Raw genomic sequence first — 12,972 nt, 5'->3', positions numbered from 1 at the left:
AGTAGCTGGGACTACAGGTGCCCGGCTGGGACTACACCATGCCCGGCTAATTTTTTTTTGTATTTTTAGTAGAGACAGGGTTTCACTGTGTTAGGCAGGATGGTCTCAATCTCCTGACCTCATGATCCACCCGCCTCAGCCTCCCAAAGTGCTGGGATTATAGGCATGAGCCACTGCACCTGGCCCCCCATGATTTTAAGTCTTAGAAAACATAATGAGGATGTGAAAGATTGGCTGTATACCACAGTGTTTGAGCAAAAGATAAACAGAGACAAATTGCTGTAGGGTTATCTCTCTTCATCTGGAGCATAGACTGGGAGGGTAAAGAAAGGATATTTGAACTGGGCTTTGAGAGACAAGTAAAAATTTAGACGTGCTACAGAGGAAGAGAATTAGCAGTTACATATTTAGAGTACTTAGGTTGCTGATTAATTAGCTCAGCCTAACACTAAAAGAACGAGTTAATGGGACCAACAGAAGCATATGGCTTAGAGAATCTAAAGTTAAGTGGACTATGCCCACTGACATACTGGAAATAAAGAACCATACTAAATATTGTAACCCAGTTCCATATTAAGAGATTAGACCAAAAATAGGAGGTAGCTTTGGAAGTTTTAAGTAATTCTACAGCTTTCCTCTTCCATAGAGAAACAAAGTAAGCACTCAGAACTTCCCTGATTGTAATGTTTCCACTTTCTTTCTCTACTGTCACACATGGGAAGTAGAGACTAATTGTGGCTAAGAATACAATTTCTCCTACCTCAAATGATCTTGATTAGGTATATGTCTACCTCCTTTTCTTTTCCAAACTCTCCTACCATGTGGCTAGTAGAGAGTACTTATACAAGACTATTTTAGAAAAATCCCAAGTTGACCCAGGTTAGTTCCTACTGAGTCAGATGGTAAAAGAAGACTTTTGCAATATAAAGAGAATAATTGCTTTTTAAGAACAAGCAATGGGTTTTGCCAAATATATAGTTTAGAACAGAGAAAAAAAAATTGCAACTTACAACAGGAAAATAGTTGACAAGAGTGAGGACTCTCTAGGGAGATATTTAGTGAGGGAACTAAATTACCTAGGTAACCCAGAAATAGCATGAGACTCAATGTCTTGTGGAATAGATTAAAATCTTAGTGTTAAAATGCAAATGATGGGAAAGTGTTGCACAGGAGAACTATTCTTGGTCCTACGACTGGATTTAAGTTTCTTCCCGGAGACTGTAGAACTGACTTTCTTATGCTTCCAAAGGAGCTGCTTATCTGCTCTACACATTGGCATAAAAACACCTGTGATACTGCTCAGAGCGAACAGGTGTAGAACAAGGTCTGCCATGATGCATACTGTATAGCCTTTTAGTAATGATGCAAGAAGTAGGTAAGGGCATAACAAGGTGTCAGTTGCTGAGACCTACATTTAGTCTCTACTTTTCTTCTGTATTTCTACCTTGTATAGTGAACATCTTTATATAACATCTTTTAAAAGATAAATGACAATGTTAGCACCAATATTCACATAGAATATTGTTTCAGAATGTTTACAACATGGAACGAAAGGATCCTAGAGCAAACTTCAGCATGTATTCATGGTATCTAAATGTGATCTTGCCATGCGGTTCTCAGCTGATGTGGCTTGACATGAGGTTGTATAGATTGCATACATAGGCATTTCTCACAATGATCTTTTGATAGATGCTGATTGATGGATGTGACACTGTATCCCCATTCTCTTGGGGAGAGAATGTCTTCCGCTCTGCTAATGCTTTAGAATTAGCAACTATTGTAGGCAGAGAATTAAAAAAGAATCCTTATCGGATCTTTGATCTGTGCTGGCTTGTAGTTTCTATGTCAGGGGTTAATTAACCCCTGAAACTTTATGGGATTTTCTCATGTCCATGGCTTGCCTTCTTTTCTAGGATCAGAGCCATTTGAAAATCAAAAGGGGAAAACAGTCCTTTCTAAGCAATCCTCTGTTTGTCTCTATTTCTGGTCCTCTTCTTCCTTCTCCCAGATTCCTATTCCACATGTTTGTCTGATCTAAGATAAACTAGGTCCTGTCATTTAAATGGAACATCACCTTATTCCATTCTCAAGTTGATAACCCCATGTCAAAGATTCAATTTTATTCCTTTACACAGAGAAGCACAGATTCTTTAGACTCTTTCAAAGCAACTGTTAGAAGTGATTTTATTTTCAGAATCTCAATACGTTTGCAGATTAACATCATATTTTAACAAAATGCGTAAGTCATCCAAGTCTTTACTTACCACAGTTCTTTTCATCACTGCCGTCAACACAGTCTTCATCCCCATCACATTTCCACAACAGCGTAATACAGCGACCATTTGTGCACTGGAATTGGGAGGGTTCACATTTGGCTTTTCTCCCTGGAATAAGAGGGGAACACTCAGCAAAGCAAAGATTGGTTATAGATTTAAGATACCTAATACCCATGGATGGGGACCTTCTAAGGAGGATACTGCAGACTCGGCAGGCTGTAACCTCCTAAGGGCCAGAGTAGGATGAATCTTCAGCCAGTGACTGACAGTAATTGCGTTCTTAGCTGGGTCCATGCTAAGACTAAATACTGGATTTCCCAGCCTCTTTCTTAGTGAGGTACAGCCAAGGGACTACATTCTGACTAATGGAATGTAAACTGAAATGGTATATACAACTTTAGGAAATATCCTTAAGAGGACAGAGGATCCATTTTCTTTCCATCTATTCATTTCTGGTACCTGAAAATTGGGCATGGTGGCTGGAATAGTGATCTCGGGCAAATGGAACCAGACCAAAATAGAAACAATCCAGATTGCCCAGAGACCACAAGGGGCATCATCTCTGCCTCTGGACTCATTTTTCTCATTTGTTGAAACTACATGTGTGGCTATAATCAGCCAAGTCCTAATCCTTTAATGGCATTTCTCATCCACATCCATACTATTATTCATTAATGATGTTTCTATTACAAGCACAGTGAAGAAGATTTAGAAGGAGCAACAAGAATAGGGTAGAAATAGAGATTGAATACATGATTCCTCCTCTTAGAAACTGAGGTCTAATTGGAAAACACAGGTTTACAAAACAGCTCCAAGATAAAAGCAACAAGAAAGTATAGTTAAGAGGGAAAGGAAGATCATTTGTCATTTAAAGACGAGAAGAAAGAAAAATGAGGTGGAGCTGAAGATGTAGATTCTATTTCTCTGAATCTGTTTTTCTATGCTTAATGTATGGATATTTAATTCACACAATGGTGTGAACTAAGACTTGTAAGTGGGACAGTTGGTTTTTTTGCCCGGCACAGGCCAGCTAATATTCAGGTGCTTCCTATCATTAGCAGTTCTGTCCTTCTGGCGGATGTGATTGCTTTACGATAAAAGGCACAGATGTGGCCGCTTAAAGCAAATATACTGCAAATATTTGAGAAAAACAGTGGAATCATATAGTTCACGCAGACTACTTAGGGAGGGTTTCCAAGCAGAAGGCCTTCCGATTTCCTGCCACCTTTCAGCATTTGCAGCTGTGGCATGCTGGCATAAGAACTGATATTACAGAGACAAGCACAGACTGGAACTCTTGTGTTACGTGCACAATACCCTAGTTGGTCTCCCTAGTGTCAGCTACTCCCTGCTGTCTGGGAGCATTCTGTGCTTTGTGGCTCTTCCCTGGGAGATTAAAATTTGACCCAAATCAAGATGACCATATGGGTGTGGTTACTTCCTTGGATATTAAATATGTTGCTTTTAAAACAGCATCTATCACTCTGCTCCCATGAGTCTAATTAAGCTAGGACCCAGCTACAAAGCAGAATGGTTTCCTACCTTCATTTCTTAATACTTTTTCATTCCTCACATGTTGTATGGGTTGTAATATACTAGGGATTTAGAAGGGGAGCTAGAGGAGGGTAGAGATTGTTGTCAGGAAGCATCACCTATGCGGTTTTATACTGCTAAACCAAATATGATGTACCTGGTGCCTCTCCCCTCTTCCCTCATTGCCACTGGATTCTTAATATGTCTGCAATATTCTCAATGCCGAGAGTACATGTCTTGTAGTTCTATATAACCTTATTACCTTTGGGGACTGTGAAGGTGGTAAGACTCTACCTTGAGTAATCAGAAAAAGAACGATTTGTAGTCTGAGAACATAGGTATAAATATACTTGGAAAGAACAGTCAGGTTGGAGTCAGGATACAGTAAAGGTTGAAAGCCTCTGATTTTTTTTTTTTTAAGGTTTTAGTTACCAAAAGTTAAGTCAAAATGAGACAAAAACATTGACATTGATATCTACAGTGTCAAAATGGGAACCTTGTAATCAGATTTGAATAGGAACTTAAAGGTCAATGTCAAATGATAGTTTCCCACCTCCGGGTTAAGGCGTCTGGAAGACAACCTCCTTAAAAATGAGTTTGAAGCTACAGATTTCATAGGCACTCAGAGTGGTCTGGGATTAAATATGGGTATACAGTATCCCAAGGCTGATATTTACTCTACTATTGCCTTAAAGAGGGTCTCTGAATTTAGTTGTAATATACAAGCTATCGACAGTAATAAATTCTATTAAAATCCTAGCAGCTCTGCTCCAAGAGTCTATATTGAGCAGACTCAGGACAGGCATCAGCATTTTCTACTAAGAAAATATCTGAAGTCAAAAAGGAGTTTAATTTCTAGCTTTTCTTATCCCAGATATTTCCACTTTACTCAAGTTTCTGCCTGATCATCATGAAGCTATGTTTTACCCTCTCTCTGTCAACCACACACACATATACACACACATGCACACACTCCAATAAGTAGCAGCAATAGGCATTAGGAGTACAGTGTGCTACTAAAATGTCCCTGCTTGTTTAAAAGAATGACATTGGGGTGGGGGTGGGAAGACAAGCTGGCTTTATAAAGGATTCTTTAAAGACAGGCAAATAAAGACCTTAAGCTTTATGGCTATGCCTCTTCGTTTCCTAAGCACTTTGTTTTGAGGGACAGCTACTGGGCAGAAAGTGCTCCCTAGTTCTGTTTAATTCTCTGCTTCCCACAGAGAGGGTGAGCCCAGACACTAAATCGAATGCCCAGCCCTTAGCCACTGACTGGAACACTGTTAAGTTTTCTGTTCAAGTTTTTAAAAGGTTCTACCTTTCCACCTCTGGGACTCAGCTGGGACTGCTGCTGTGCAGAGCTCTAGGAGAATTGAAAGCACCAAATGAGTTAAGAAGCTTTTGGTTTCCAAAGCTTTGGGGATTACAGGATTGTGGACCTGCAGTCTATTCCCATCCATGAAAGTTAAGTCTCAAATTCAGTATTATACTTTCATAAAGGGAACAAGTTGAGCTTGAAATCATCTACACTCGAGGTTCTTTTAATTCTTAGGGCTAAGCTAAAGCCAATGACACCTCAAAAAATACCTTGGAAGTAGAAGTGCTAGGCACTTCTGCTCAGACAGGTGAGAAGTTGGGGTAAAATGTGATTGTTAGTGGGTTCCTCAAAGCCATGAGGTTTCACAAGAATGCCTTAGGTTAAGGGGCGGTTGAAGTGGAGGGAAAGGCCATGCCCTGTGTGTTCCACCTCTGCCTCTACCAACACTTTCTTTTGAATGTTGGATTTTGTTGGAAGAATTGGAAAAGGGTTCTATTAAGAAATTGTATAGGTTTTCTTCCAGCTTTAATACTTAGAATATCTCTGCTCCTTTGGGTGAGGAGGTTGGAAGTCACTTGTACCTACTCACTTATGTGGCTATTTAAATTTGGAATGCATGAATTCCTGGAGTGTCAACAAAATTCTCACCTTTACTATCACTTACATAGATGGAATCAGACTACGCACACTTCAAGGCACCTATTTTCCTGGGAGTCTTGCTTCTCTAAATAGTTAACATTGCTACACAGACACATTGGCAGTTCACTGGCTCCAAGAAACTCAGGGTTCCTCTTGGTGCTGTTTGTATAAATTTATGGGGTACATGTTAAATTTTGTTACACGTATGTAATGAAGGCATACTGATGAAATCCGAGGATTTAGGGTGTCCATCACGTGAGTACATTTTTGTTAACTTCAGTCATTGATGTTATTTCTTCTATCTTACTGTATATCTGTATTCTTTTACCCGCTTCTTTTCAACTGCCCTCCCTTTCCCCCGACTTCTGAGTCTCTGTCATCTTTCTACCGTCTACCTCCATGGAATGAAATATTTTAGCTTCCCCACATGAGTGAGAACATAAGATATTTGTCTTGCTGTGCCTGGCTTATTTCCCTTGGCATAATGACCTCCAATTCCATCCCCATGCTGCTGCAAATGGCATTATTTTCCCTTTTCTCCATATCCTCAGCAACATCTGTTGTATTTTGTCTTTTTAGTAATAGCCATTCTGACTGGTATAAGATATGTCATTGTGGTTTTGGTTTGCGTTTCTCTGATGATTAGTAATGGCAACAAATTTTTCATGTATCTGTTGGTTATTTTTATGTCCTCTTTTGAGAAATGTCTATTCATGTCCTTTGTCCACGTTTTAATGGGATTTTTTTTTCCCCTGTTGAGTTTGTATATTCTGGGATATTAGTCTCCTGTCAGATAATAGTTTGCAAATATTTTCTCCCATTCGGCAGGTTGTTCTTCACTTTGTTGATTATTTCTTTTGCTGTGCAGAAGCTTTTTAGTTTAATTAAGACCTATTTCTCTATTTTGTTTTTGTGGCCTAAGCTTTTGAGATCTTTTTCATAAATTCCTTGTCTAGACCAATGTCCTAGAGAGAAACGCAGGGTTTTTAAAGCATATAGAAGTCAGCCTGCCATTGTCTAATTTTCCCTGCAGGGGTTGACTTGGGAGAACAATACATAAGCTTCAGTAAAAAACTGCATAGGCCTTTGAGTAAATACCAAGCCTTCCAGATGGACTACAAATCTCCCTATGGGGCTCTGAGCAGCACCCTGGCAGGAGCACTCCAACATGCATGCCCAGAATATAGAGAAAGTGGCTCCGGTACCAGGCTCACAGTGTACTTCAACCTGCACAGAGGCTCATGCTGCCACACTGCTGGGGCTACCAGGGCCAAGCATTTAATTCTTTCCTGCCCTTACTCATTGCTTGAGCATATGGGTGTTATTTGCTGGAATTCCTTCAGTCCATTTGTTCTGGCACTTCTGGGGCCACGAAGGGCATTTATTTTTAGCCTAGTTCACTTTACTGCCTGCCACTTTAATGCCAGTGTTTCTATTTGTAAGCTAAAACTCCTTTCAGGACAAGCAAATTTCTGAGTCAGCAAGTTTTCCTATGGGGAGAAGGGTTTGTAAGAGGCAAAGTACCACAACAGGTGTTAAGGGAAATGTTCTGAGCTGTCAAGCACAAAGGTTGTGTTCTGGCCTTAAAGTCAGCCTCTGAAACATTGTAAGAACCAGTTTGGGCCAGGCACGGTGGCTCATGCCTGTAATCCCAGCACTTTGGGAGGCTGAGGCAGGCAGATCACCTCAGGTCAGGAGTTCAAGACCAGCCTGGTCAACATGGTGAAACCCCGTCTCTACTAAAAATACAAAAACTAGCCAGGCATGGTGGCACACACCTGCAATCCCAGCTACTTGGGAGGCTGAGGCAGGAGAATTGTTTGAACCCGGGAGGTAGAGGTTGCAGTGAGCTGAGATAGTGCCACTGCACTCCAGCCTGGGCAACAAGAGTGAAATTCCACCTCAAAAAAAAAAAAAAAAAAAGTTTGGGGGCCACTAAAAAGTGGTAAATATATAGGCTAATTCTTCTGAGTCACAGAAATAAGTGAATTTTACAGTTCAATTGTCAATTTTTCCATTTACATCAAATTGATCTTAAGAATCATGGATATAACTGAATCGTTTTTGTTATTGGTCAAACACCGCTCTAAGACTTCACATCTCTTAGCTTTTAAAATTCTTAATCCTGCATGGTTGGCCCTATTATTCCTCTTTTATAGATCAGGAAACCTGCTAGAGAAGGAAAGTATAGTCACTTGTCCCAGATCGCCCTTTGCAGAGCTAAGAGTTGAATCCAGGCACTGGCTCCTGATACTGTGTTAGTAAGCATCAATTTAGACTGAGCCTTGTTGAGATGGAGGCCTGCTTTCCTTACCCATTCTAAGTTTTTAAAAATGCTGCTAGAATTTCTCAGCAAGTCTTCTAAAAGGATTACAGCTCTTGCTTTTCTTGTCTAGGGTTCAAGTCAGAGGAAAGGCCCTCCATCTGATATACCTTGGAAATCGTTAGCTTCTGTGAGCGGTAAACTAAGTCAGTCGTTCTCAAGCTCCCGTGTGCATCAGAATCCCCAGAAAGGCTTGTTAAAACACAGAATGCTGGGCCCCAGCCTGGATTCTGATTCAGTAGGTCTAGAACAGGGCCTAAGTTTGCATTTCTAATGAGTCAATGTTGACACATGAACTCAATTAATATTGAATTAATGTTGCCAATTTCGGCCCACACTTTGAGAACCACTGCACTAAGGTTAAGAAGCTATAGATTCTACCCATAATATAAGTGGCTCTTTCATTTTCAGGGTTGTAACATCTACTAATAACACCCTCATAAGGCCTAAAGTTCATCACAGGAGGGACACAGGAGATAAGTACCACTTTTACAACACACGTGATAGTAACACCTGAGTAAAGCCCTCAAAACTATTTTGTAGAAAAAATTTATTTGGGTGTCTTACTAGGCAGAGGTTCTTCTAAAGTCTATCCTTCCCTCCCTGTGTGGTCTATCTCTGATTGGCCCCATTACTTACTCTAAATCAGTACTCCAGAAATAAGCCCAAATTCTTCCCTGACATTTGGCCATCAAGCCGTGGCCATGCCCAAGCCCTCCTCTCTCAACTGATCTAAAGTTAAATCTCTTGTTCCTTTGCCTCCAGGCTGCCACATTCTCTACCCATATCAAGCAACCTAGTGATTCAAGCAACCTAGAATAGCCAAGAATGGGGTCATTTCTCGGCTTACCACCATCTCTAGGATTAAGTTCCCTACTAATTTCCTCAGACTTTTCCCTACTGGTCACCACCCACCATCTGCTATACAGGCTGAGCCAACAGCTCGAAGGGGACCCACTCACTTCCCCATGGCTTTGCCCTTCCTCTTGGCTGCTTTGTCTCAGTTTGTTCGTGTTGACCTTGTCCACCCATTCACCAGGAGTGGGCTCAGATTGTATTCTTGAATGAGGCCTCAATGCCTTTTTTGGAAAAACTAGGTATGGTCTGGCTGCTTTCTCATAATAGTCCCTGTCACAGAGCCATCACACAAGGCGATGAGTTCAGCTACCATTTTTCACCTTTAGACACAGAGATCTCCTAAGGCATGGCCTGCAATATACATTTGTAACTCAGGACCTGGTGCGTGACATCCTACATTCTCTAGGCACTAGTTGGTAGTCTTGGGTGCATGAGTTGATTTATTAGTTTACTAATAAAGCTGGTCTCAACTAAAAACTTTTGTCAAAAACATTTTCCCCAGCTTTTCAGAACTTGAAACCAAGTGTGACTGGTTGTTTTACTAGCTAGAATACTTTGAAACACTCTAGGTCATAAAGGTCCCTGTTCCCTATGCCTATGAGGGTACCTTTACCTCATCTTTGTAACAATTTTTTTTTTTTTTTAGACAGAGTCTCGCACTGTAGCCCAGGCTGGACTACAGTGGCGCGATCTCAACTCACTGCAACCTCTGCCTCCCGGGTTCAAGTGATTCTCCTGCCTCAGCCTCCTGAGTAGCTGGGATTACAGGTGCGTGCCACCACACACTGCTCATTTTTTTGTATTTTTAGTAGAGATGAGCTTTCACTATGTTGGCCAGGCTGGTCTCGAACTCCTGACCTCATGATCCACCCACCTCGGCCTCCCAAAGCACGGGGATTACAGCTGTGAGCCATCACGCCCGGCCTCTTTGTTGCAATTTATCATTTAAAAACAGTGCATTTTCACACACTTGTCTGTCAGAATGAGTGTGTCCCTTTGGGTGTGCTGGCTTCATTTCCATGTGAAAAGAGAGGTTTTGACACCTGAGAAAGTTAGCAGCGGCTAACTGGTAAGGTTAAGAGTTTGATATATCAGACCCAGATTTTACTTCTGACATGTTTCACTGCTCTTTGGTAATACTGGCAGTAATCCATTGTTGCTTGAATCATATCACTTTTGTAGGATTATCTGCAGAGACAGACTCTTTACTGGCTTTTTCATATTAAAGTCTAAGTTCTTGGTGATTTTAGGGAAACTTCATAAGCTAGAACCCAGATAGCACACAGAAACTCCAGCAATCTTCAGCTGCTGTCTGCCTCTTTTATGATTAGGTCTTAAACAATGGATCTGCTCACTCTTCTTCAGAGTTTCTATTCCAAGCGGTCTTCGGCTGTTTCCTGCTTTGATTCCCCCACTAGACTAAGTGCCACGAATGAAGGGACCAGTGCTGTGGTCACTGTCCCTGTGCCTGATGCCATGTGGTAGGTACTCAGTAGATGTACATCAAGTGGTTTCAAGAAGATGCACAAAGATGATCAGCATCAATCTGCAACCTACTTAGTGAACATACAGATAAGTTAATACCTCAGATCTGGGGAAGTCTTTAAGAAAATGAAAGATTAGAGGCAGTCTATAAAATAGAAACCCTGTTTACTCACAGTATGTGGGAGAACTATTAAGTTCTGACATGTGATGTAATCACAAATGCTGTCTATCGCCAAGGCTTTGTTAGGTCCCTTGCTTGGCAAATTGCAAGTCCCCCCATCCCCACCACCATGTCTATATACATAAAGGCTACCCGGATGCCCCCCAAGTTGGCAAAATCAGCTGTTCTAGCCAGAGGCTCTATCTTACAGTTTCCAGCATCTCTAAACTACAAAGTAGGCAAAGGATCTCTAAGCAAGCATTGCAACGTTTCTAACAGAATCTCCACACTTACCCTCACAGGACCTAGCAGGCATTATCTTGCTTAGAGACCCAAAATAACTATTGGGGCCAGGTGCAGTGGCTCACATCTGTAATTCCAGCACTTTGGGAGGCCGGGTGGATCACGAGGTCAGGAGATCGAGACCATCCTGGCTAACAAGGTGAAACCCCGTCTCTACTAAAAACACAAAAAAAGTAGCAGGGCATGGTGGTGGGTGCCTGTAGTCCCAGCTACTCGGGAGGCTGAGGCAGAATAGTGTGAACCCGGGAGGCGGAGCTTGCAGTGAGCCGAGATAGCACCACTGCACTCCAGCCTGGGCAACAGAGCAAGACTCCGTCTCAAAAACAAACAAACAAACAAAAAACTATTGGGCCAAGCTTTCCTAGGAGACTTCACTCAATGGGAAAAGTACGCTAAATTTATGGTACAGGTTGAGCATCCCTAATCCACAATCTGAAATGCTCCAAAACCCAAAACTTTGAGTGCTAACATGATGCCATAAGTGGAAATTCCACACTTGACATCATATGACAAGTTGCAGTCAAAACTTTGTTTCTTGTATAAAATCATTAAAAATATTCTATAAAATTACCTTCAGGCTACGTGTATAAGGTGCATGTGAAATATAAATGAATTTCACGTTTAGACTTGGGTCCCATCCCCAAGATACCTTATGTATGTGTGAATGTCCCAAAATCTGAAAAAATCTAAAATCTGTGGAACCCTTCTGTTTTCAAGTATTTCAGATACGGGACACCCAACCTGTGTTATCACCTGCCATCTCATTTGGTTCCTGCAGTGTGGTTAGTGTATCTAACTAAGTGGTATTAACAGTGTTTAGAGTTTTTGTTGCAAGCCAATAGAAGAACTTAGCAAAGAGACACTGATTTAGTTTGAAAAATGCAGAGAGTAAAATTGAGATGATTTTTACTTAAAAGCCAGATTCTCCTATAGCTAGGTTAGACTCTGCCCCAGCTCTTCAGAAGAACTGTCAGTCCTCAGATTTTCTAGCCCAAAACTCTTAGGTGGCAGAAAAATTTGTCCCAAATTGTCCCTGGACTACTTACTTCTGCTTAACAAGTCTATCTCGCCCATAATCTCAGTAGACGGTATTTTTGGACTGTTTGCCTTGAAAGTAGTCTATCATGCTGTTGTCCAAGTAGTCTTTTGAGATTAATTAATTAGTAGGGACAAAACTAAGCAATTTTGAATTTAATCAACCAACCATGAAGAGGGCAGTTGTATTAGCCACCACAAGGAGCTCCCTAAGGCAGGCACATTTACGATGAACATCACTATAGACCTCATCAAGCCCTTTAATGCATTAATTTCTTAGGCTAGTACATGAAGGTGGTTTTCCAAATGAAAGTCAGTATCCAAAGTGAATGCAATCATTACTTTAAGTCATGTAGGCAACTGCCTCGTTTTAAGCACTTTTCCATGCACTGAAAAGAACGACTTTATTTACATTCTGTGAGAAATAGAAAATGGGCTAGATATTTAAAATGAATTCTATGCTGTGTGCCAAGTCTTCAAGGTTTGGGATCAAAACCTGAAGCCATACGGCTGGGTACTATCTGTTCCCTTGATCTTATGGTCATGTTCTACTCTAGGAGTCCTTGTTAAGTATCATCAGTTTGTTACCTCTCCTGGAGCAGAAGAGGCTTGTAACAACTTTTTTCCTCTTCCAAAATTGTAATAAAACTAGCCAAGTCAAGTCAAGTTTATGGTTATTCAATTTTATGACAGGTAGAGACACTTGGATCAGGTCTTCACTTCTTTTGAGCATGGAGGCTGTCACCTTTGCTAGCAACATTTAGTGTTAAATAGCAGTCTATTGTACTAAAGTCTTAATATTGGCAGCTCTACTTGACCTTTATACATGCTTTAGGTATCTGGGGACTCAGGCCATAAAAGCAAACAATCAAAACGACACAGGACAGGCACTATAGGTAAATGCCACATAAAGTGGGCAAGAGGGTGATTCAGGGAACAAAGCTACACTAGGTTTCAAGAAGCTGTTACTGCCAAGAAGGGCTTGGCTGGTGACCTTCCTTTACACAGTCCTTGCTCACATGAGTGATCAGGTTTTGATAAG

At 41.1% G+C, this 12,972-nt stretch overlaps 1 protein-coding gene across 2 annotated transcripts in view; it reads right to left on the bottom strand.

Moving 5' to 3' along the window:
* Window positions 1–12,972, bottom strand: part of VLDLR (very low density lipoprotein receptor) — a 32,948-nt gene that overhangs the window by 16,874 nt on the left and 3,102 nt on the right. For both annotated transcript variants that reach the window (XM_011988348.1, XM_011988349.1), the window contains exon 2: window positions 2,265–2,384. In XM_011988348.1, the coding sequence (XP_011843738.1) occupies window positions 2,265–2,384 (120 nt within the window). The remainder of the gene's footprint in view (window positions 1–2,264; window positions 2,385–12,972) is intronic.

This window comes from Mandrillus leucophaeus, unplaced genomic scaffold (assembly GCF_000951045.1).
Source record: "Mandrillus leucophaeus isolate KB7577 unplaced genomic scaffold, Mleu.le_1.0 Scaffold329, whole genome shotgun sequence".
NCBI lineage: Eukaryota > Metazoa > Chordata > Mammalia > Primates > Cercopithecidae > Mandrillus > Mandrillus leucophaeus.
Note: the sequence above shows the minus strand (reverse complement) of the source record. Positions and strands in the feature narration are given on the sequence as shown.